Source organism: Canis lupus, chromosome 19 (genome assembly GCF_048164855.1).
Source record: "Canis lupus baileyi chromosome 19, mCanLup2.hap1, whole genome shotgun sequence".
Taxonomy (NCBI): domain Eukaryota; kingdom Metazoa; phylum Chordata; class Mammalia; order Carnivora; family Canidae; genus Canis; species Canis lupus.
Window position 1 is genome coordinate 45,080,308 of NC_132856.1, and position 25,443 is coordinate 45,105,750.

The window sequence follows — 25,443 nt, forward strand, 5'->3', positions numbered from 1 at the left end:
TTGTTCTTTCTAAAGACTGTTATGGCTCTTCAGGGGCCCTTTGAGTGTCCAGGGTGGAGAAACCCTTGAGGGTTCTCATGAATTTTAGGATGGGCTTTCCTATTCTTGCAAAAAACACCAAGCACAGAGGCAGGACTGGATATACTAGACTTGAGAACTATTAAGATGCAGGTGTTTGGGGTAACTCTAGCATGGTGGATGAGGGGCTATTAAGGAGGCAGTAAGAGAGAAACTGGGGAGGTGAGCTAAGGCCAGATCCCAATCAGTAGGAGCCATGGAACAGTTTTCAGAAGCTCATCTGTCAGCTGTGCCATGAGTAACAGAGGAGGGCAGTGCAGGTGCTATTTGGGCAGGGAGGAGGGGCCACCCTGGACATGGCCCTTGCCCGCCCCCCCCCCCCCCCCCGGCCCCAACCATCCGCTCCATTGCCTACTGGTTGCCAAGTTCTCCCCAATTGCATAGAATGTCTGAAGAAGACACAGAGGCGGTCAGCCTTGGGAGAGCTGAGCGGGTACCGAGACACCCAGGGGAGCCCCCCACCCTCCCCTCAGAGAACTGGAGGTGAGCATCACACTTGAAGCTCCACACAAGGGAACAGGCAGGCAGCACACAGACCATTTTGAACTAGGAATTACATTCACACTGTGTAAGATACAAAAAAGTCACAGAGATCTGAGAAAACCCACGGGCAGACAGGCCTCCAGGGGAAATGAGGGGGTGGGAGCAGCCTGGGCCGCTTTCCTTTCCTCAAGAGTAAAACAAAACTAGGTCCCCACAGTGAGGTCAAGCTCTCCTCCTCGAGTACCAAGAAAATGGACAGACCCTGCTGAATCTGAAGAGCGCCAGCCTGGGTGCCATCAGGACAGAACCGTGTGCTGGAGCTCGGCAGGTAAGAGAGCAGCTGAGCCCCAGGTCTGGGGAGCGGGAAGGGGTGAGGGCAGCTATTAACTCCATTCCAAGAACTACAGCTCACTTGGGCTGCTCCCTCTCACTCCAAAAAATTAGGAAAGGAAAAGAAAAAAAAGTAGGGAAGCATTAAGATGCTGTACCTGCTATTTTAAAAAAAGAAGAAAAAAAAAGGATTTATTAATCCAGTTTCCCTTCCCTTGCCAAACTGCAGAAGCAAGACACAGGTATCCTGTACATCGGTGTCAGGAGTTGTCAGAAGGCTCCACTGAGAGCTGATCCCAATGTCCCATGACTGGCCTTTGTTCGGCCACAGGACTACAGGTAGTGTGGTCTCCAGTCTACGCACCCAGCATGCCAGGCCCAGGGTCTCCAGCGTCTGCCAAGGGCCACCGGGCAGGCCCAGGGTGTGAGGATCCAAAGCACCATGCAGGTGTCTCGAGAAGGCCTCAGGCAGGACTTGACCACGCTTGTCCTTTCTCCTCCCAGAAGCCATGGCTGGCCGCCCTCAAGGTCAGAGGCCCGTTTCCCTCAGGAGCATCTCCCTCTGGCCGATGGTCAGGAGGCTGCACCCAGACCACCTGGGAAGCAGTCCCCACGCACCTGGCCACACTCTCCCGTTGGGTCGTTGGGCCCCTGTTGCTACTGCTGCTTGTGTGCAGGGGCCTTCTCACTGGGTGGCAGCTTCCTGTGGATCAGGCTGAGGCCGCAGAGGATGAGGAACACGCCTCCCCACCACAGGACCTTCTGGCACTCTCCATACAACACAAAGCCCAGGAAGGCCTGTGGACAGAGACCACTGTGAGGCCACGCAGACACGTGCCCGCCGGACTCGACCTCAGCGAGTAGGCACCTCCTCACTCCCCCGGGGGCTGCCTGCCATCCTGGGGCAGGGGGAAAGGTCTGGAGCTGGAAACCCAGCTGTCACCTTCCGCAAGTCACTATTCATTTACGACTTACGTGTGTGTGTGTGGGGGGGCTTCCTCATAGCCCTGGCCCCAAGCAAAGGGCACAGGGAAGAGTAGCAGAGGCCGGGTGCTCAAGCCCAGCCCACAGCTGGTGCCTGGTGTTGGCTGACCCAAAGCGGCCTGCCAAGTCCTCCCTCCCTCAAAGGCAGGGCTGACATCAGGCTATCAGAGGAAAGGGCGTCCACCCTCCATGTCTCATGCTCAAGGTCACAGACCCCTAGGAGTCAGCTTGCACGGAGGCTGCAGAGACCACAGGATGAGAGCTGCACCCTGGAAGGGCAGCAAGCACGCAGGCTTTTTTACAGCCGGAGGTCATTCCCAGCTGGCTTGAGATTAGAGGAGCAGCCTGCGGGGGTCAAGCTACAGCCCAATCTCTGCTTCAGTTCCTGCCTTTAGTCCTGTCTGGGAGGGCGGGAGCTCCCTAACTCACCCAGAGCCGCCCTCCCCCCAGGACCCAGGTGTGGGACAGGGGACCGCACCCTCAGGTTACTCACCGAGCTGAGGATGTTTGAAAAAGTCACCGTGACAGATGCAATGGCCGAAGACATGGAGAAACTGAGGCCGCGGCTAAAGAACGTCCACATGAGAGAATTGGTGGTCGCCATCACAATAATGCCTAAGATGCGGAAGGCCACGTTCACCTGCAGAAGAAAGTGTCGCTGCAGCCCCCTCCCAGCACACCGAGGGGCCCGATCAGCAGCAGCCGGATCCCACCACAGCCTGGGTGGGCGGGCCTCAGAGCTTTCCTGCACAGGACTTCACTTAATTCTGTGCTCCGCACATCTTTTTACAGCAGAAATAAACTGAGACTTAGGTGGCCATGTGCCCTTGGGCAGAGTGGAAAGCTAATCCGTAACCAGTACTGTGTTCTGAGTACCACTCCCTGGTGTCAAAGATCAGTGCCAGAGGGCCAAGCAGTTGCTGGTACGTAGCATAAGTAAACCAAGTGGGGAGCCCTCACTTCCGGGGATGGGGTAAAGCATAACCGGCCGTGCTTCCCCCATTCTGTGCAGGCTACAGGACACTCAGGCCAGTCCCACTAGGCATTCTGTTTCTTTTTTTTTTTTTTAAGATTTTATTTATTCATTAGAGAGAGAGAGAGGCAGAGATACAGGCAGAGGGAGAAGCAGCAGGCTCCATGCAGGGAGCCTGATGTGGGACTTGATCTGGGGTCTCCAGGATCACGCCCTGGGCTGAAGGTGGCGTTAAACCGTTGAGCACCCCGGGGCTGCCCACTGCTAGGCATTCTTGAACTTTAACTCTGTGCCAGGTGCTGTGCCAAGTGTTTTAAGTGCATTTTCATTTATTCCCTTAACTCCACTTTACAGAGAAAAGAACCTAAGACATTAGTAACTTGCCTAAAGCTGGTGGGAGCCATGAGGATTCAAACCCAGGCAGTGGCTCCACGCTTTCAACCAGGACACAGCACTGCTTAGGGAAAACACCCTCTACTTGGCTAGTGATCCCAGATGTCACTTAGAGTACTTGCAGCCTTTTTCCTTTTTTTCTTTTTTTTTAAAGTGAAAGCCTGGAGAGAAGAGGATCTTAAGCCTCCTGCACAAAGAATATGCAGACCCCTTACTTGGTTTTGAATTAGAAAACTGCCTGCAGACATAGCTGCCTTCTTCGGGGTCATCTAAATATCATACTCTTTAAAAAAAAAAATTTATTTTAGGGACACCTGGGTGGCTCAGTGGTTGAGTTGAGCGTCTGCTTTCCACTCAGGACGCAATCCCCAGGTCCTGGGATCGACCCACAGGAGCCTGTTTTCCCTCTGCCTATGTCTCTGCCTCTCTTTCTCTCCCTCTGTGGCTCTCATGAATAAATAAAATATTTTATTTTTAAAGTAATCTCTACACCCAACGTGGGGCTCAAAGTCACAACCCTGAGACCAAGAGGTGCATGCTCTGACTGAGCCAACCAGGAGCCCCCTCATACTCATTTCTCGTAACTGTTGAGTAGTGTCTTAAAGGGTGTCTTTGTAGAATTTTCACGAAGGCATTGCATGCACCGATGGCAGCCTGCTTATATAGTCAGGAAGGCCTGGTGCACAAAAGAAGACTAGGAAACCTCATGGTTCAGTCTCTCATCTTCCTTTGGACCACTTGAAGAGTTTATACCCAACAGGACACTAAGGTCAAGCAAGGTGGTCCTCATTGGATCAGCCCTAAATAGGCGACCCCCAAAGACCCAGTCTGTCCACGGTCCAGGTCAAACCTAACCCGGGGCGCAGGTGCGGACGCGGGCCTAGGACTGGCGAGGAGAGGGGCAGGCGCGGGGCGGCAGCTCAGTCCTCAGCAGGATGCAGGTGGGAGGCGGGGGAGATGCCCACTGAGCTTCCCGTCCTCTCTTCCGCCTCTGTGCCCCGAAGCACCCACGATCCGGCAGCCGCTCAAAACCCTCGTTAATTAGGGGGCAGAGATGGGCACCAGGCTTCCCACCTGGAGTCACGTGGAGGGCAAGGTTGGGGCCTAAGGGCTTAGGGCGAGAGGCAGGGTGGGTGTAGGGGGGCGGACCAGCCCCACGGAGGACAGACGCGACGGCGGACGGCAGGCCCCGGTCGGAGGAGGCTCGGTCTCCTACCGCCTACACTGGGCGACGAGTCGCGGGCCTTACACGGGAGGGACGCCCGCCCGCCTCTGCCGACCGCGGCGGCCGGGGCGACCAGACCTGCGGGCGTGAGGCTTCGCCCTGCGTCCCCGCCCCCGCCCCCGTCCCCGCCCCGCAGCGCCCCTCCGCCCCCCCCGCCCCCGCCCCCGCCCGCTGGCCGCAGCGGCGCCCCGGGCTCGACCTCGCTGCCGAAGGCCAGCTTGGCGGAGGCGGCGGCCAGCGCCCCGAACGCGCCGGCGCACATGCAGTTGAACACGCCCCAGAAGCGGCGCCGCATCGCGCCGGCCTGGAGGTGCGGGGGGAACTCCGCGGCGGCGTCGGGGTAGGCGGCGGGGCACACGGCACCGCCCGGGGGCTGCGGCCTCTCGGCCATAGCGCCCGCCGCCGTCTCTCCAGGGCCCGGCGCCCCCGCCACCAGCAGGGCAGAGCGCGCGCCGCGATTGGGCGGCGGCCTCACGTGACGCGGTGCTCACGTGAGCAGGGAGGCCAATCCGGGGGCGGCGAGGGCCTCCGAGGGGCGGGGCCGAGCTCCGGGGGCCTCCGCGGGGCGAGGGGGCTTAGGTTTCCCGGGGAGACCTCTGGGGCTGGCGTGTGAGTCCGGGGCCGCGCCCCTGTGGTCGCCGCTGCAGAAGTAAAACTGCCCGGGACTCGGCAGTTGCAGTCCTCGCCACGGAGTGTGCCCCCGCATCCCTTTCCTCTGGGAGCCTGTTTGCAATGCCGAACCCCAGACCCTGCCCAACACCCCTGGATCAGAATCTCGCATTCCAACGAGCCCGGCGGGGGATTCACCTGCATCCTCCAGTTGGGGGATCCGCGAAGGGGAAAGCCGCCCCGGCAGAGGGCGCCGGAGACCTCTGTGCTCACCCAGGAGGCGGGTAGGGTTTAGTCCGCTCCCAAGGCCAGGACTCACGCTGCTTCTCATTTCCTGTGCACTTAAATGCTTAAAATTTATTTTATTTGCTTACTTATTTTTGCTTAAAATACTTTTTGTAAAACGCAGTACACGTCTTTCAAAGTTTAGTGCTGGGAGTGTATGAAGGACCATTTCCACTCTCCAGGAAAATCATTATTAGAGTACTTTCCGTCTATGCAGTTTTATATGTAGCACACGTTAGAAAGTAGTTTGCATAGTCTGTATGGGTCTTTTTCTTTTAGTATGATTTCACCCCGAACTGTCGAGCAGCATTTTCTTTCCATTTGGAAAGTTTTTGAAGTCCTTCCTTACGACCTCTCTCACAGGGTGGTTTCGTGGCATGGATAGCCTGACAACGGCTCTTTAAAGGCTGAATTATGTACCCCCCCAGAAAAGATAGGTTTATCTTAATCCACACCAGTCAATGTGACCTTACTCAGAAAGGGAGCCAACTGCAGATACGATTAGCGTGAGCCCTATCCCGACTAGTGTCCTTCTAGAAGGCCGTGTGACCACGGAGGTAGATTGATGTGTCTCTCTTTAGCCAAGGAGCGCCAAGGAGCGCCAAGATCTGCTATCAGTGCTGCAAGCTAAGAGAAACACCTCCAACAGTTGCTCCCCAGGGCCCTCAGAGAGAATGGCCTTGCCAACACCTTGATTCTGGACTTCTAGCCTCCAGAAACTGTGAGAGAGTATGTTTCTAGCCTCCCCAGCTCATGGTCCTTTGTTCTGGCAGGTCCCAGACACTCCCACAGGTGGGTAAGACCCCAGTCTCTTTAGTACCAGCCTCAGGCAGAGACAGGCAGTGGGAGAAGCCTACTTGCTGTGAGGAGCTGGATGCAGGACTTGATCCCAGGACCAAGAGTCCCATACTCCACCATCAGGGCTGCCAGGTGCCCCCTAGAGTGTGATGTTTAGTTCCTTTTTTGTTTCTGGCTCTTAGGGATTTATTTATTACCCCTTGAGAACTCAATTCTGCATTACTTTTTTTTTTTTTTAAAGATTTTATTGATTTATTCATGAGAGACACAGAGAGAGAGCAAGAGGCAGAGACACAGGCAGAGGGAGAAGCAGGCTCTCTGCAGGGAGCCCGATGCAGGACTCCATCCCAGGACTCCAGGATCACACCCTGAGCCAAAGGCAGATGCTCAACCGCTGAGCCACCCAGGTGCCCCACCCTGCATTACTTTTTAAAATTGCCTTTCCTCTACTTTTTTGAGGTATAATCTACAATCCATCAAATGAAACCATTTTGAAAACATTTTAGTTTTTAGTAAATTCATAGAGCTAAATGTGTGTAAGGGACACCACAAACCAAAACATTTCTACCACATTAAAAAGCTCCCATTACACCCATATGGTCATTCACTCCCACCCCCAGGCACAAGCAACCAATGATTTGCTTTCTATCTCTCCATAATTTTGCCCTTTCTGGACACTTCACATATGTGGAATCATACAGTATGTGGTCTTTGGGGTCTGGCTTCTTTCATTTTCTGTGTTGAGGGAGGTCCATCCACATCGTAGCATGTCAGTTTGCCTCTTTCGGATTGCCAAGTATAGTGTCCTGTCATGTGTAAGCAATGCTCAGTATCCTTAGGCATTAGGAGAACGTAAGTGATAAGCCATTATGGGGATGGCTACAGTAAAACACCTGACAGTCACAGGAGCTGAGGAGGATCTGGAGAAACCGAACCCCCTGCTGACCAGAACAGGGATGGTGAAGCGCAACAGCACATCTGGAAGTGAGGCAGGATCTTTAAGAGTTTTGTTTTTCTTTTTTTTAAAGATTATTTATTTATTTATTCAGAGAGAGGGGGGTGGGGGCAGAGACACAGGCAGAGGTAGAAGCAGGCTCCATGCAGAGAGCCCGACGTGGGACTCGATCCAGGGTCTCCAGGATCACGCCCTGGGCTGCAGGTGGCACCAAACCGCTGCGCCACCGGGGCTGCCCGGATCTTTAAGAGTTAAACACAAGCTTACTGGCAATTCTACTCCTAGGTTTCTACTCAAGACATAGGAAACACAGTCCCCAAGACTGGTGCACAAGTGTTTATAGCAGCATTATTCAAAATAACTCCCAAATCGCCAATAGCTCAGATGGCTCTCAAATGTGGCGCGTCCACACAAAGGAACAGGATTCACAAAGAGAAGGAACAAAATGTCAACACAGAGAAGTTTCTTGAGGGCAGGAGGCTTTGTTTTCTTTGTTCACAGATGACCGACGCATAATAGGTGCTCATGAAGTGGATGCTGAATAAACAAGTCTTTCATTTGGCTCTCTCAAGTGAACAATTAAATCACTTTATTAAACTTTATTTTCAAGAAATTTTATTAATTTTGAAAAATGCAAGAATACAAAAATAATCTATATTAACATGTGTGCCTTTCGCACGTGCTACGCAATCAGTCATGTTATGAAATCACCTCATATTGTTAGAGCTTCTGACATAAGACGCAAAGGAGATTATGGTAGGTAGTATCTAAGGAAAAAACATAACCTGGCCAACATCCACTGTCAACCTTAGCTACCGGCTTTTATTTTAAAAAGGCAAAAGGTTTTCCCAGTATTTACAATTGATTTAAAGCTTTGAAGTGGGGTGGTAACTTCAAAATAGTAGACTGCTGACTGTTACAGGGTGAGTTTGGTTCAGAACGTTCATCAGAAACTTGGGGGTCAGCCCCCAGTGTCACGTATGGAGTTAGTACTTGTGCTCCTTAATTCAGCTATTAGATGCGCAGGGTAGGGCTTACTTTTGCAAGAGGAAAGAAAGTCTCCAAAAAGGTGATGACCAAGATCTTTACGATTCATTCCTTTTTTTTTTCTTTTAAAAATACATTTTCAGCACGCAACTTTTCTGTCTCCTGAGAAATTAAAAAAAAATATATTAAGGCTCTAATGCTTAGAGGAAGTTATTCTCTGTACTCATTAAGTTATATTTCAAATTAAGACCACAATTTTCAATTTGTAAACTACGTGTAACATTAAACAAGAATCTGCTATACAAAAGCATACAAATTCAGACAAAGGACTGAATTACGCTCGGAATAATGATGACTGATTTTTTTTTTTTTTTTAATTCAGTAAGGAGTTCCCTGAAGAAAGCATTAAGTGACTTGATAATTAAACTTTAATGAAACAATCATTCTAAAACCAGACTGAGTTTACCTAGAACACTAGGTCCAGAGCTTACCTCAGCAAGCCGGACATTCTCCTTCTTCAGCCGCACCACGTACTGAATCTTCTGGTGTAGGTTCTGGTGACCGACCAACTTGCCATTTTCCTCAGCAAGGCACTCCACCTGCTTCCTTAACATTTCCATCTCCTGCAGGCAAATCAGTGCAGGGAGGGGAAAATGAGCTGCTCTTAATTTTCCTTTTACAATAACATCATTTCCTCCCGTCCAAGAGCATGGGGCATGAGAGCCCAGGCTCCCGGCTTTGGGGGCCATACATCCCTGTACATGCCAGAGCAACTCTGAACCACCAGACACCCAATCCCAGACATGGCCTATGTACATGACAAAAGAACCAACACACAAATGCACCTGGAATATTCTCTCCTTTTCTTCATACACTTCTTCTAGCTTTGATCTCAGTTGCTCCTTTTCTTGGAATGCTTTGGATTCCAAAGTTCTAGTTCGTTCAACTTCCTCAGCCATCCTAAGGCAGTCCATCTCTTGGTTCTGAAGAGCACTCTGGACTTCTTCTAGGCTGTAACAACAAATATCACTTTCTGGAATCCCAAAGGAACATAATTACCACAATATTCAAATGAGACATTTTTTACCCAAGCCCAGAATTTTGATTTGAAAGCGTCACTAGTATTCAGCCCTCCCCTACTGACGGCAGAGGGAGAGAGCAAGGGATGCAGATAAGCTTCTTTTGTTATTTTATCCAAGACTTTCATTTTGGAAAACTTGTCAAAACATTTTTTAAATAATAAAAATTGAGAATTGGAACTTTGGAGCAAATGTAATTTAAGAAAGATATTTTACAGCATCTGGAATAGAAGGATTATTTAATGACATCATACTCAGAATTTCATATACCAAAAAAATAAATAAAAAATAAAAAAATAAAAATAAAAAAATAATTAAAAAAAAAAGAATTTCATATACCACTTAAGGCAAACTAATTTCAGGAGCAGTGTTTAAACTCAGACTAGGGGGATCCCTGGGTGGCTCAGCGGTTTAGCACCTGCCTTCGGCCCAGGGCGCAATCCTGGAGTCCTGGGATCGAGTCCCACATCGGGCTCCTGGCATGGAGCCTGCTTCTCCCTCCTCCAGTGTCTGTGTCTCTGCCTCTGCCTCTGCCTCTGTCTCTGTCTCTCTCTCTCTCCCTATCACAAATAAATAAATAAATCTTAAAAAAAAATAAAATAAACTCAGACTACATTCCATGGAACCTCAGAACAGTGTGGGGAGGAGGGCACTGATGTTCTAATTCATTTGGAGCTGTTCTGTTGTCTTGGGTACTTTGCTTTAGTTTGATGAAAAGGTTCTGGGACATGACAAACCTTGCTGCTGCTTATCCAACAGCCATTCCCTTGCTGCTTTTCTGCTTATAAAAACTCATTTTGAAAAAAAAACTCATTTTGAAGGAAAAGGAAAAAAAGGAGAAGCACACCCAGTTCTTGAGAGTTGGTAAAAAACAAAACAAAAACAAAAAAAAGCTAGTCTATGCTAAGCATGATTTCTTCACCTTGCTGCCAGATCCTGGTTTCCTCAACTTGCCAGAGGTGTGTTCATTCTGGCCACAAAGCACAGGCTGATTCTTGGGGGCTACTAGGAGTTCTTTTCCCCTGACAAAAGAAAGCCCTTTTGAACTCACCTCACCGCAAACTGTGATCCTCTTATTTATGACATTTGGGGCTATGGCAGCCATCTTATGGCCAAGAGGCCACAAGCAAGACTGCCTAAAGCAGAATGGGAAGGATATGGGTCCCTGATGGCATCAATGCACTTCCAGACCTCTTGTAATATGAAATTAAACATCTCCTGCTTTTTAAAAGCATCTCCACATACACAAATAGATAATATTATGGTGAAAATCACTGCTGTAGGTTGGAACCAATAAAACTGGGTATGCCACTTTCTTGTGTGTGCTTCACTTGCCCACACTGTGAGGTCTTGTATCTTCTAGGGACAGTATCACTGGAGACGCTTGGTTACTAGACTATGAAATAAATTACATGCCAACTTAGCTTTTATTCTTTTTGTTAGAAAGTTTAAAATGGCTATTATTTCTAAAATTGCTGTAATTCAACAAAAATCAGATAGCTGCATTCTCATAGAGCCTGTAAGTAATCCACATTTTTATTCCAGCTCTACGACACCTATCTAGGAGCCAGTCCCTAAACTGCTTGTATGTAGATCAAAGTATGGAACAAGCTCTGTTCCATATCTATACTCTGATGCTATAAAGCAAATGAGCAGGTAATAAATCTTTTACAGGATAGGTGATCTTCGTCAGCTGGTCATTAAAAAGAATTTTTGATGACAGATCACAATGTAATTTTGGACATATTAACTTGGAAGGAGTTCAAATAACTGCATGACAGGACTCTAACAAAATTCCTTCTGTTGCCATTTACTTACTATGTGAATAAGATTTCTCAGCACTTATAGGTATAAAAACAAAAAGCAGGAAAAAAAGTGCTACTGAATAATGTCTCATTCCAGAATTAAGTATAACAGAATAATGAGTAATTGAAGCAAAAGCATTAAGATAAAATGCACTGGGAGATGCATTTCCACTTAAGTTTTACTATGTATGATAATTTATAAAAACGTATAATAAATCAAGGACACTGTAATGAAAACTCAATCCAGAAAAAATATAGCACTAGAATATGAATACAAATTACTTTTATGATACAAGAAACTTTTACAAATTATTTCCCATTCGTATACATATTTTTGTTGCCAAGTTCCATGATAGGGCAAATCAGCAAAAATTTCCCAGACATATATAAAATTAGGTTATAATTCTGTGTAAGTATGGAACAGAATTTGAAAGGCAAAAGGAACAATGTATAATTTTAGGTGTGGGAATTTGTTCCTGTATTGTTCAATGGGTAGAAAGTATCAAGTAAGTTGGATACTTTTAAGAGAACACCACCAGGAGCTTTATCTCAGTGGCCAAGTTCAAGGTGAGAGTTTTCAGAAGGATTGCAAGAACAAAAGTGGGGATATGTCAGAAGTGGGATTCAAACCCACATCTCCATGCAGAGACCAGAAATCCCAGCCACAAGCAGGAGCCTGAGTCTTGTACTTTAGACCATTTGGCCATCCTGACACCAAGAACTTTCTTCCTAAATGGCATATGTTCAGTATGTGGGAACTTCTACCCTTTGCTTCTATGTAAAATTTCAATGAGAAATTTTAGACATAAAGTAAACTCCAAAAATGTGCATGAGGGTCTATGGTGTTTCAGAATTCTTTTCAGAATTAACAAGTGAAAATGTTTGAGGACCCTCTGTTCCAGATGAATATCTATTCAGAGTGCACCATCTTTCTAATGTTTATTTGTTAATACCAACCAGTTTGCTTATTTTGAACTGGAGAGAAAACACAGTATATCTTGCTCATCCAAGAATGAGGCAGTTTGTAAGTTTATACAAATTAATATGAAAACAAGATGAAAAAAAAAAACAAAAAAAAAACTAGATGAACGAATTAGAATCCTGTTTACAGAACACATGTAAAGAGACCCAAGTCAAGACCAGAGGCATTCAATCAGAGAAGGACTATTATTATATGGTTTCACTCATACAGGGAATATAAGAAATAGTGAAAGGAAAGGAGGAAAAATGAGTGGGAAAAATTAGAGAGGGTGACAAAACATGAGAGACTCCTAACTCTGGGAAACAAACAAGGGGAAGTGGAAGGGGAGGCGGGAGGCGGGATGGGGTGACTGGGTGACAGGCACTGAGGAGGACACTTGACGGGATGAGCACTGGGTGTTATACTGTGTGTTGGCAAACTGAATCAAACTTCAACAAAATATGTGTGTCTGTGTGTGTGTATATCAGAGGCAATCAAGAGTATTGATTTATGGGTCTCAGGTGGGCCTCAAGGTTTTAAATCAGAAGAGACCAGAGAAAGGAAAGGAGTTAACTTACCTTGTGGATATAGTATTTCTTCCCTTAGAGGAGAAGAAAGAAAAGGCCTATAAGAACTTGAATTACAAAACAGTGCACTTACTTTGCTTTCATTTTCAACATTTCTTCAACTAATTTATTCTGTAATAAGATAAAAAGAAAAAGATGGCTTAAGTTTTTGCCACTGCTAAGAAAAAGATTAAGAGCCAGCAGTCCATTCTCCCTCATGGTAATGAGATCAATTAAACCAAATCCTCTTCCATAGTTCCAATGGTGCACTCATAAAGGGGGTACCTGTCTTCAAGACTTCAGGCCCTGTGAGGGCTCCCATGGGCACCCTATACCTGCTTCTATTCTTTTATATTTTTAATATTTTATTTATTTATTCATGACACACACACACACACACACACAGAAGCAGAGACACAGGCAGGGGGAGAAGCAGGCTCCATGCAGGGAGCCCGACATGGGACTCAATCCCGGGTCTCCAGGATCACACCCCAGGCTGAAGGCAGAGCTAAACCGCTGAGCCACCCGGGCTGCCCCTACCTGCTTCTATTCTAAATGGACAACTCGGGGATCCTTGGGTGGCTCAGTGGTTTAATGCCGCCTTCAGCCCAGGGCATCGACCTGGGATCGACCGGGATCTACCATAGACCCTCATCGACCGGGATCGAGTCCCACGTCGGGCTCCCTGCATGGAGCCTGCTTCTCCCTCTGCCTGTGTCTCTGCGTGTCTCATGAATAAATAAATACAATCTTTATAAAAAAAAAAAAATAAATAAAATAAATGGACAACTCTGTGTGAGGGTGCCAGCAGAAGGGTGACCACTGAAACATGAAGACAAATTCGCTCATAATTACCAGCAAGGTCTAAATACTGATGGTAAATATCAAACTAATAGTAGGGATACAGAAGGGACAGAAATTTCCAAAGTCAAATGGTGTCTAAAACATATAACCACAAATGCATTTCTCAGACAGGAAACACAACTATTATATTAAAAAAAAATGTACTTTAGCAAGTCTTTCTTTGATCATTTCTTCTTGTTCATTCTTCAGCTGTTGATGATCTGGATGATTCTGTTCACTACAGAGATGAGAAACGGAGAATGGGGAAACTCAGTTAGGCATATTCAAATATCAATTTCCTATGTGTCATAGGCAGCAATGCCAAGTTAGGCAATGAAAAGCTAACTCTGGTGATTAGGTCATCAAAGTTATTTGCACAGTTCACAAATGTGACTGATATAAGGGGATGAAATCAGGCATCTCCCCTGAATTCAGGATGCCTCCCGTACAAAAATGAGATGAACAGAGCTGGGAAATCCAGTCAAGGCTTGGTGGGAAATAAAGTAGAAATTTAGCCAAGAGTGGTACCATATGAAGATCAAATGTGAGCAAAAGGGGTGAGAGACACAGGCAGTTCAGAAGCCTGGTGATCAGCTGGGAGGGGGCATCTCTGGAATGGGGAGGGTTCCTTAGGCCAGCCTAACACATGGAGCCCCAATGCCCCCTCTGCTTGGATCCAGGGTCAGCTGGCAATTTTCTGATGGCACTCTGCTGTCCCATGTATGCTGACACCAGGAAAGGGATTCCTTGAGCACCAGATAGAAATCTCTTCATGGAAAAGGAACATTCCTCTAAATAAAGGAAATCACATTCTGGATGATGCCTCAGTATCACGAATCTGATTAATGGGAGTCCATCTCTGTGAGCTTGACCAGGATAGGATCCTGAATTGAGTTTCTGTGGGTAGCCCCTACACCAGGGGGACAACCCCCAAGCAGAACCTGCCTGAATGCCACAGGCTCCTCTAGAAATATCTCTCACTGATGAGCAAAAGATCGTTTCTTGAAGGAAAATAGAAGCTCCAGTAGTTTCTTTCACTTAATGAATCTGGCAGCCTAGACAGAAATGGTAATGAGACCTCAGTGAGGAAAATGCTTGAAACCATTAGAGAAGTGTTTTCTATGTTCTTTTTTTTTTTTTTCCTATGTTCTAATCCAAAAGTGGGTAAGTTTTTTCTGATAAGAACCAGACAAAATATTCTAGGCTTTGGAAGCTATGGGGTGTCTGTCACAGTTAGTCCACTTCGCTACTATAATGCCAATGCAATCTTTAAATAAGGGACGTGACTATGCTTCTGTAAAACTTTCTTCACCAGACATGCTGTGGGCTGGATCTGACCCCTGAGCCACAGCGTTCTCCCACTCTGATCTTTTAGGAAGGAGGTTCTGTATGGATCCTCATAAGGAACATGTGGCTATGAAAGAGTACTTTTCATTGCGATTTTACAAATGAGCTAGAAACATTCTATTTTCCACGCTCAAACTAGCTCTTGATAAAAGACAAGTGTACCAAGTACAGTGCTTTTCTTTACATGAAGGTGGAACATGTGGAAAGTAGATGGGCAGACTGCGGGCTACCCACATTGGAATCAGCTGGAAGGCGCAGTGCTACTAGAATGAGCATTTCTAGTGCTGACTGAAACTTGAAGCGTTTAAGAATAGGCTGTGAGCACAGCCACCATTACCATCTTCAAGTATCTGTTGTACTAGTTAGGTTTTGGACAGTGCTTCTGGACAGGGAAGGGGAGCTGCAGGAGGGGAGAGCATCTGCTCAAGACCTGCTGGCAACAATAGGAACAGCAGGTACCCCTATTCTGGGAAGTTGGGTTCAGTAGGGGCCTCTATCCTAAATGGAGACCCCCTGTGCTTCAGTTCAATTTGCCACCTAATTTTCCAGGCCACCCTCATCTCAAATCCCTCACTCAGAAAGTTCACAGAAGGGCAGGATCATAACTACTTTCTATATCTAATATCTGCCATTTATTGAGAGTGACACCCCTCAGGCCAAGTGCTATAACCAGCATTTTATCCATGTTAGTTTTGGTCTTTAAAACACCTTGTGAGAGAGCCATCATTCTCCTCATTTTATGGCTAAGGATACTGAAATACTAAAAGTTAAAAACTGTCCAAAATCACAGGACTTTCAACCCAAGGTAACGCTTCTCTTAAGGCTCCTTCCTGCGCAAGAGCATTTCCTGGACCATGGGTCATGAAGCAAAACCAACTGGTAGGAAATTCTCTCTTTTTCTGCTGGACCTCTCTTGTTGTTGGACCTCTCAAACCTTGTCTTATCGAGGTCTTTGCTCTGCCACCCCATGCCTCTTTTCTTAAAATAGCAGTAAGTTTGGTGCAAATGTTTCACGTGTCTGAAATTCATTTCAGTAGTCTATAACAACATAGAGGTTAACAGAGTAGGCAAGAGCATGAAAGCCTTATTCTGGCACTCTGGAAAAAGCAGCCCCCGCTCATCAGACTTGACTTAAAAGCAACTGATGGAGCATCCCCTGGACTAGCAATAAAAACTGTGCATGCCGTGAAACCAATTTCAACCGCTTTCATCTAACTACACCCAGACAGGCCAAGATTTAGCCCACAGAGTTCTGGTGGCTCTTTCTTACCTGTTGTCCTTTTTTCTTTCAATATCATCCAGCTGACTTTGCAGGAGCCAGTTTCTCTCTCTCAACTGCTCAGCTTCCTTACGTAGGTTTTCCATTTCACACAACTGCTCCTAATGAGACATTGAATCATATCTTTTCAGAAGGCATGTTGTAGTAGGCATTATTTTGCTCCCCAATGCCACAAATGAGACACGTATTCATATCTTAAGCTCCTGCTATGTACAGAACACTGCACTGGTTATCACTGGATAAAAAGTATGACAAGCGCTTGGGGTCTAAAACTGTCACTTATTTTCAAACCCACAGTGTGTTAAAACAAAAGTCTCTTATTGATATCACATAATTCATTAAAGTCCCTTTATGAGAAAAGATTTTCAAAAGTCTCTACTTTGATAAATGTTCTATTTGATTCTATTTAATAAATGCTGATAAAAAAAAATGATGTAGGGAATATACTGTCAATAACACTGTAATAACGTCTGGTGACAGATGGTAGCTACCCTTGTGGTGATCAGAGCATAACGGATGGACTGTCAAATCACCGTTGCATGCAGTGTACAATTTATGTGTCACAGCCCATCATTCAAAATCCTTACATGAACTCTAATGCAAAAATCATGAACATTTAAAACTATCCGGAAGAAGTAAATACTTGTCTGCAAGGAGTGTCCTTTCTTATTTACTCCTACTTGTCCATTGTTTGATTTCTTTTCTTTCTTTTTTAAATCTTTATTTTTTTTAAAGATTTATTTATTTTGGGATCCCTGGGTGGCTCAGCGGTTTGGCACCTGCCTTTGGCCCAGGGCGCGATCCTGGAGTCCCAGGATCGAGTCCCGTGTCGGGCTCCCGGCATGGAGCCTGCTTCTCCCTCTGCTTGTGTCTTTGCCTCTCTCTCTATCATAAATAAATAAATCTTAAAAAAAAAAAAAGGTTTATTTATTTATCCATGAGAGACACAGAGAGAGCAGCAGGCTCCATGCACGGAGCTTGATGCAGGACTCGATCCCGGATCCCAAGATCATGCCCTGAGCTTAACCACTGAACCCACCCAGGAGTCTCCATTGTTTGATTTCTTTTAACCTGACCCAATTTCTTCTGAGTACTAAAATCATGCCAACTCTGGGTAACAACCACATTCTTGGGATGGCGGCATACTGAGAGCTGCCCTAAATAAAAAAACAAGGAATGATCTCCATGAGGAACAAAGCTTAAGAGAGATGCTGTCTTCACGTACTTTCTGTAACTTAGTTACAGTCAGCTAATTTTGTTGCTAAACAGAAATTCACTACAGAGCAGTGATCTCACAGGCTAAATGCAATTTTCCAGGAAGCATCCTATCTGTTGTTCCACCCATACCCCTCCACACCAACACACCACCCACCAAGGCATTCCTCCCCACACCTCCTGGCCCTCAATACTCCTCTAAATACACTCCCTGCATATACAATCACTGTACTCCCCAAGTCACTGGGTAAAACAAAAAACCAGAAGAAGTTTAAAGGAACAGAAAATAAGAGGAGAGTATTTTTAACTACCACAGACAGAAGCAGATCTAATATCTAAAGAATACTTACAAATCTTTAAGGAAAAGTCCAACAATAGAAAGATGTGCAGAGGATATAGGTCAGAGAAACAGATAAAACAAAGATGCTCTACCTTATTCCTAATAAGAAAAATACAAACTTAAAACTGTAGTGAGAGAGCATACCTTAGCTCTGAAACTGGCAAGGGTCTAAGACAGGCAGCTCTGTGATCAGAGTAGCTGGTACAGCCCGGGTATGATACCATCATAAAAAACAAACAGGCGGGGAGCCAATGCTAACAGATTTGACTATATGGGAAACTGGCTACAGTGGGGGCCTTCAGGGACAGGCCATCTAGGTAGTTTGGAGTCAGCAGGGGGAGGAAGGCTTTCCTGTGTATCCTTTAGTTCCATCTGTTGAATTTTTGTATTGTCAGTAACCGTGAAAGATATTATTTTACTTATTTATTTTGGATACTGTTTATTTTAAAAGATTAAATTTATGGGAAAAAAAAATCATCCAGTTACCTTTATTCTGAGGATTTCAGCATTTTTGACTTCCCGGTCTTCATTTAGCTTTGTTACAAGGTGTTGCAGAGAAATCTTAGAGGCTCTTCCATCTTCTATCTCTTGTTCTTGTGTTTCCAGGAGTTTTGCCAAATGTGTTTGAAAATGAGGTGGTGTTTTAGGGCTCTAAAATAAAATTAAGTTTCATCCAAATATTCAAGTGACATTTTATAAAGATTTCGTTGTAAATGTATATGCCAAGCACACAAAACACTCAGCTGTTTAGCTTGTTGTTCTAATCTAATTCCTGTCCAAGAAAAACAAATAAAACACTAGTACTTAAGGAAAAAAAAACAAAAACAAAAACGAAGCTACGGTCTTCGTAATTTCCAAACTTTTATCACCCACGAAACTTCAGTCTTCCTGCAATACACTCTTTCTGATAAGTACCTGGGGATACTCAGCAGCAGAATCCATCACGTATTCGAGCTGTCTCATTTTGAAGTTATATTCATTCTTTTTCTGTTCTACTTCCTCCTTCTTCTGGTTCAACTGGGAAAGTTGAACAGAGGTAAAATGTTAAGTTAGAAAATCATATGGGACCCACGGTCCTGTTAGAACAGACAAGCTGCCCAAGGTAGGAAGATACAGATTTCATTTTTTCAGACTTCGTTAATAATTTGAAAAGCAGTAAGGTATTAAAACCAACCTAAACCATAGCAATGTTTATGGCTGTAAACCCTGCAGCTGCCATTGATGTCTGTGGACTGTGGTTGCTGCTATGACCCTCTTGTCTCCCGCTCTTTCCCAGACTTAATTTATGATTTTTGAAGACTTTTTTAAGCTTCACAGGTCATCAAAGGGTCATTTGAAAAAAATAAAATGTAAAAAAAAAAAAACAAAAACAGCCAACAAGAGAATAAAAGTCAGCCATAACCTTGCCCCAGGGGTCAGACTTGAGGGCACATGTTGGGGGTGCTAAGGCTTGGCAGAGAGGCAGCCACGCAAAGCAGAACCCACATAAGCAACCAAGTCATTCAGAGCCCGCTGCGCTGCTGGGCCACCTAAGTGCCCCGATGGCCCCCTCTTTCTGTATACGGAGAGAATGAGCTGAGGCCCTGGACCTCACCTCGTGCTTAAGCTCTTGGATCAGGGCCTCCTTCCTGGTCATCTCCTCCTGGGCAGACTGCAGTAGCTCTGAATGCTTCTTTGACGCTTCGGTGAGCATATTCAGCTGCTCAGTGGCATGGGCCAGGTCCTCGCAGAGCATATCCCTCTGTCAGGAGACAACCCCCAAAAAGGAAGATTCCTCTTAACTGTGGACTCCACTAAGGATTTCTAAATCACCACTATGTGCCATCCTGAAAGGTTAAGAATGTTTTAAGGCAGAACTTTTACTTTTCATTTTTTAAAATTTATGTATTTTTTTGCTAATGTGATAATTCATTCCAAAGCAAACCAAGCAGTTAATATTGAAGCGGACAGGTCAAAAAAGAAACATCACAGGAAATTCATACAGGTATCCCTATTGCAGTTTAACTCCATTCCACCCATTTCCCCCTAATATTGAACCTCTCCCCTCACCCCCAGGATCTCAAAGTTTATTGCTCTTCCCTGAGGAGGACTCTAGACACAGGTTTCTAGCTTAGATGCTATCTGACCAACTGACTCTAGTCCTTTATATGTTGGAAGGTAAACAGCTGTAAAGATGAATGGCCCTCAGCCAGCTTGGGGAGGATCCAGGCAGTCACTAGACACTGCTACAGTGTCATAGGCCATTAGAGTTTCAGCAAAGTAGCTTGCTGGAGAGTGGCAGAAGAATTAGGAGTCCTATGGGTTGCATAGTTCCTATGTACACAGCATGCGATCCCTACCAAGTTAGAGCAGAATCTGCTTACCATAACTTTCCAAATGTGTATGTATATATGTATATACATGTATGTATGTGTATATATATGTAAACTTCTATAACTACACATAAGTTAATGTGTACAGTATTTTATAGAGAATACTATGCATGATATGTATCATGTACATGTCACGTACAATAATAATAAATGTAAGAGTACTGTGGAAAAATGTGATACATGCACACATATAGACATGCTTGATGCACCACACTTTTCCACATATTCCTTCCTTTACCCTATCATTTTTCATTGGGTAGGCTTGATTTCATCTTATGAATGCACTACAATTTAACCCATCACTGAATATTTTGGCTGATTTGAATTTTTCATTATTATATGTGTTATATTCTCACATCTAGATTAGTTCCTTAGGCTAATTTCTAAAAGTACAAACTCAAAGCTTATGCAAAAAAAATGAAAGCTGTGCATTGCCAGACCACCTCCCTAAAGGCTGGACTTAAAACCTCACCAGAAGTGTGAGTAATCATCCTTCTCTGAATATCTTCCTTGGATCTTAATATTTACCAGCCATAAAATCAAGAAGTAGCTCCATTTTTAACTTGCGTTTCTTTGACTTTAGCAAGGTTTTTGGGCCACTCTATTCTCCCTGGGGGAGCTACTCATGTACCTTCCTGTGTCCATTTACCACCAGGATGTGTCTGTCTTTCTTGAGTCTTCCGGGCTCTTGTACGGAACAAGGCAAGGACCCCTTTGTCCTCAGTTGTAAATACGTTAGCTAACAAAGCTGAGAGATGAGGAAAAAGGGGATGTGAACTGACTGTGGGGTAAATTCCACTTGAATCTAAGATACTTCAATATGCAGAGTCATACTTTTTTTTCAAGAAGGGAAGAGAAAGAAAGATATAAGGAGACAAAGGGAGTAAAGAAGAGCTTTTAGGAAAATTATATTGAACAAGCATCATTCAGCCACTCCCACTCACACAGCGAGACTTCCCTTTGCCCTCTGGCCACAGGCAGCACCCAGCTGAATTTTTAGTCCTATTTTATACTCTGTACAAGACCTCAGGGTGTGGCTTTTGTGTGCTAATTTTTCCTTTTAATTCCTTTTTTCTAGATTTTACTTATTTATTTGACACAGAGAGAGCACACAAGCAGGGGGAGCAGCAGGGAGAAGGAGAAGGAGAAGCAGGCTTCCCACTGAGCAGGGAGCCTGACGCCTGGTCAATTCCAGGACCTGGAGACCATGACCTGAGCCAAAGGCACATGCTTAACTGAGACAGCAGGTACCCCTAATTTCTTTTTTTTTTAAATCAGAGTATAGTTAGTTGACACTGTGTAGAACTTTTCAACAAGCCTCCAAAAAATATTGCCAGCTTCTGTGGACTGAGCACTTACAAGGTGCCAGTGTCTTAAGCACTTTCCATATACTACCTCATTTCATCTTCTCCTCTTACGCACGAGGCAGTATTATTATCTCTGCTCCAGAGATGTGACAAATGAGGCACAGAGGGAAATATAACTTTCACAGGGTCACAGAGCCAGGACTCAGACTCCCAAGCAGTCCAACTCCACAGCCTGTGCCCTTAACAGCCTACTACTTGTCTTATCTTCCTTTGACCTGGATTTTACTTGTCTGTTTTAATCTCCTTCCATTGTATATATGTTAACAGCTTCAAGTCCCTCCTGGGGTACAGGAGAATATAAATACAAATTACTGGGTAATATGGGCCTTGGATATCTATCCCCACAGGTTCTCAAAAATTCAAAACTAGTGTGTGTAAAAGTTACTCCACTAATTTTCCCCCAGACCTCTATTTGTCCATCTCAGGGGTACACAGAAACATCTGTGGTCATTATGGCTGGAGCCCTTGGTGCCTACTCTGACTGCTCCTGCATCCACAGTACACGTCCTACAGACAACAGCAACTGTCAGTGGTACTTCTGATGCACTGCTCAGTTCTAGCTCGTCCTATATCCCCACCAGCACTTTTGGACTGGGCCTCATCATCTTTGGCCTGAGCTAAAGTCTCTATTGCCCTGGCTTCCTGAAAGATACAGCCAATGCTTCTCGAGACCTTCCATGACACAGACTCCCTCACCTCCAGCCTTGATAGGGACTGCTCCACCCCCCCAAACACCCACAGCTGCCGAGCTTCCCTCCCCCATCAAAGTCTTGTACAAATCCTACCTCCTCTGGGAAGCACTCTGGAATTCTCCAGCCTCAATCAATCTTTTCCTCCCCTTCCCGTGCTCTCAGGCCATTGATTACATCAAAATACATCTAATTCTTAAGCTAGATGGCATATTTTGAGGTAAGTAACAGTGCTTCAATCATTCCTCCATTCACAAATGCCAAGTCAGGCAAGGATGTATGGTAGACGGGCTCAATAGGTATTTGCTGAGTTTGTTTCATGGGTAGCATAGTTTAGCAAGAAAACTTTATTTCTAAAGCAACCACAGAGCAGTATACTTAGTGTGTTTACCATCTGTGTGAGAAAAGGAAAACAAAATGTATATGAGATTTGCCTAAAATATCTCTGAAAGGATACATGAGGGAATGTATACTGCTTTACATAATTTGAATATTGAACCTTGTGATAGTACCCTTAAATATTAAAAAACATAAATTTACAACAAAAAACCTGAAAACCTATATTAGCTAAGACACAAGAGGCAACCCTGAGGTTAAACTGTTAACCTGCTCTTTCTTTGCTCCCTGCTTCACTCTACCAAGTAAACACAGCTTCCACTCTGGTCCCTTTCAGGAAGAGGGTCAGTTATAGGAACTTACGAGGTGTCAGCACAATGAAAATCAATCAACTGGATAAAATAGAATAATTTTTTTCTTTTTTAAAGATTTTATTTCTTTATTCATGAGAGACAGAGAGAGAGAGACACAGGCAGAGGGAGAATCAGGCTCCATGCAGGGAGCCCGATGTGGGACTCGATCCCAGGACTCCAGGATCACACCCCGAGCCAAAAGCAGACACTCAACCGCTGAGGCACCCAGGCATCCCAAAATATAACAATTTTAATGTTACCTATTAATGGCCTAACTACTCTAGGGAAAATGGCTCTAATTATGACTTATTCCTTTATTTTTCAAAAGATTCATTCATTCATTCATTCAGAGAAAGAGACAGGCAGAGGGAGAAGCATGCAGGGAGCCCGACGCAGGACTCAATCCTGGGTCTCCAGGATCATAACCCTGGCTGCAAGCGGCACTAAACCGCTGCGCCACCGGGGCTGCCCTTGACTTATTCCTTTATAAAGCCCTCTATTTCTTCATTAATAACCTCCCCACACACATACACATATAAACATCAACAAGGGGAAAAACAAGTGTCAGGATGTGTTAAAGTCTACCTCTATGTCCTCAGAGAGTATTCTCAGTCTAAGGGCTTCTTTCAGATCCCGAATCTCCACTTCCTGTTGCTTAATCAACACTTTGCTCTCGTCCTTGTCAGCCAAAGCAGAGTTGTACTTGCACTGCAGAAAAGAAAATTATGATACAAGAGTGGTCTCCTTTACTGTGTTTACTTTTTTTTTTTTTAATTTTACTTATTTATTTGAGGGAGAGACAGAGAGTACAACAGGGGGAGGAGCAGAGAGAGAGGTAAGCAGACTCCCCATTGAGCAGAGAGCTGGATGCAGCACTCGATCCCAGGGACTCTGGGATCATGACCTGAACGAAGGCATACGATTAACGGACTAAGCCACCTAGGTGCCCCTACTATGTTTATTTTTAGGTCAAAAGAACAAGGAGTTTGAGCTCTGAGGTGATGATATTACCACAAATCTTTTAGTAAGTACTTGTTGGATGAAGGAATGAAAGAGTAAATGCTCAAATGGTGAAGAGATGTCAAAAAGTCCCATAGGTACCAGTGAAAACACATCAAGGTTTCTGGTTTTGTTTTTGTTTTTTGGTAATCTCTACACCCAGCGTGGAGCTCGAACCATGACCATGAGATCAAGAGTCATACCCTCAACTGACGGAGCCCGCCAGGCACCCCATATTATCGCTCTTTTATCAGGAGATGTCTTTTGCAATAAATGTGGAGAACAGCAAGCTTCCTTTGTAGCAGAGGAATGGGGAATGTGGACAAAAGCCTTCACCCTGATCGGAGGTGAGGAGGAAGCACCAACATTCCACTTAGATACTTGCAAGGGAAAGTAGTTACTTGAGACCATGAAGTCCAATAATGCAAAAACTCACTATGTAACAAATGTCTCTGAACTTCACCAAAATCTGTCAAGGTTTCTTCTTGAAGCAGTTAAGGAACACTACATACCCTTTACTATCACAGACCACAACCAGTCCGTTTCTGATCAAAGGGTGAACACAGAACACTGTTCCTAGGCCCAGGTGGTCCGAGTAGTGCCACAGCCTATACCACCTCCCAGAGGCACACACTGCACATGAGCATATTCAAGGCTCTCTAGAAGTTCTGCAAATCCAGAAACCTGTGGTACTAATATTTGCATGCCGTTATGACCACAGAAATCTTTTTTTCTGGTGGAGCATTTGTTAAACTCTTGAGGAATCTGTGAAGTGCATCTTGTGCTCAAATGTGCTATCTTGTCAGTGACAACTTACACTTATGTCCTTCAGTTCTTGCTTCAGGGTGTCTATGGTTTCTGTTTTCTCACAGACTGATGTTCTTAGCTCCTGGATCTGGCTCATGAGGTCAGCTACAACTTCCTGACGAGGACAGAAACAATATCTTCATATTCAATGGCATTAAGCAAGAGATCATTTTTATTTAATTTTAAGATTTTATTGGAGAGAGAAAAAAAACACAAGCAGGGAGAGGAGTAGAGAGAGAAGCAGATTCCCCACTGAGCAGGGAGGCCAATACAGGGCTCAATTCTAGGACCCTGAAATCATGACCTGAGCTGAACACATATGCTTAACTGACTTGAGCCACCCAGGCGCCCTAGGAGGAGATCACTTTTAAACAACAAAGTTTGTCTTTCCTAATGACAGTCAGAGAAGTCAATTTTATTTAGCAAAAGATGTCACATTATCAATTTATATTTTAATGGCTTTATACTCTTTTATTGAAACATCTGTTTTGGTTTTTCTGAATGAATTAGGGGTAGGCATATAAAGAATTTTTTCTTTTTTTAAGATTTTATTTATTTATTCATGAGAGACACACACAGAGAGAGAGGCAGAGACACAGGCAGAGGGAGAAGCAGGCTCCATGCAGGGAGCCTGATGTGGGACTCGATCTTGGGTCTCTAGATCATACCCTGGGCTGAAGGCAGTGTCAAACCGCTGAGCCACCAGGGCTGCCCCTAAGGAATTTATACTGAATTTTACACTTGGACATACATATTTTGTTTACTATTCTGGTGAAAATCAACAGCAGGGATTTGACAGTTTTTGTATTACAGGATTCAGAGCCAACAAGAAAAGGTCCTACTAACAGTATCCTAGTTAAACTGACAGGATGTGTTTTAGAAACGATGCCAACAGAAATGACAACAGTTTGCCCCTGTAGTTACATGGAGTATTAACTTAAATAGAAGACCTCCTTTAAAAAAAAAAAAAGAAAGAAAAGAAAAG

General features: G+C 45.0%; 2 protein-coding genes and 1 long non-coding RNA gene across 6 annotated transcripts in view; 1 reads left to right on the forward strand and 2 right to left on the reverse strand.

Annotated features, from left to right (window-relative positions):
- Positions 1–617: 617 nt before the first annotated feature.
- Positions 618–4,893, reverse strand: TMEM42 (transmembrane protein 42). Its single transcript, XM_072786563.1, has 3 exons — positions 4,666–4,893; positions 2,369–2,515; positions 618–1,689 (listed from the first exon to the last, which is right to left on the reverse strand). Exons 1-3 carry the CDS (start codon positions 4,855–4,857, stop codon positions 1,549–1,551), a joined length of 480 nt encoding a protein of 159 aa, XP_072642664.1. The 5' UTR covers positions 4,858–4,893; the 3' UTR covers positions 618–1,548.
- Positions 4,894–5,011: 118 nt separating this feature from the next.
- On the forward strand, positions 5,012–25,382 carry LOC140610463 (uncharacterized). Its single transcript, XR_012012112.1, has 3 exons — positions 5,012–5,359; positions 20,986–21,154; positions 23,815–25,382. It is a non-coding gene; the product is annotated as an uncharacterized lncRNA (long non-coding RNA).
- Positions 7,681–25,443, reverse strand: part of KIF15 (kinesin family member 15) — a 78,293-nt gene continuing 60,530 nt past the window's right edge. For 2 of the 4 annotated variants that reach the window (XM_072786545.1, XM_072786546.1), the window contains 11 exons: positions 24,469–24,573; positions 23,238–23,360; positions 19,130–19,276; positions 18,451–18,552; positions 18,022–18,186; positions 15,972–16,081; positions 13,520–13,592; positions 12,606–12,643; positions 8,946–9,111; positions 8,592–8,723; positions 7,681–8,262 (listed from right to left, as the gene is read on the reverse strand). In XM_072786545.1, coding sequence (XP_072642646.1) covers positions 8,206–8,262; positions 8,592–8,723; positions 8,946–9,111; positions 12,606–12,643; positions 13,520–13,592; positions 15,972–16,081; positions 18,022–18,186; positions 18,451–18,552; positions 19,130–19,276; positions 23,238–23,360; positions 24,469–24,573 — 1,218 coding nt within the window. In that variant the 3' untranslated portion in view covers positions 7,681–8,205. Of the gene's footprint in view, positions 8,263–8,591; positions 8,724–8,945; positions 9,112–10,101; positions 10,202–12,605; positions 12,644–13,519; positions 13,593–14,299; positions 14,410–15,971; positions 16,082–18,021; positions 18,187–18,450; positions 18,553–19,129; positions 19,277–23,237; positions 23,361–24,468; positions 24,574–25,443 lie in introns of those variants that run through there. The other 2 variants (XR_012012106.1, XM_072786547.1) reach the window with 2 other exon arrangements.

Bases quoted from the DNA above. Each gene is read 5' to 3' on its own strand.
- TMEM42 (XM_072786563.1), bottom strand. From the start codon at position 4,857: ATGGCCGAGAGGCCGCAGCCCCCGGGCGGTGCCGTGTGCCCCGCCGCC. The intron at 2,516-4,665 runs GTCGAGCCCGGG...TTTCTTCTGCAG, and splicing joins AGCTGGCCTTCGGCAGCGAG to GTGAACGTGGCCTTCCGCAT. The intron at 1,690-2,368 runs GTGAGTAACCTG...CTCTGTCCACAG, and splicing joins TTTCAAACATCCTCAGCTCG to GCCTTCCTGGGCTTTGTGTT.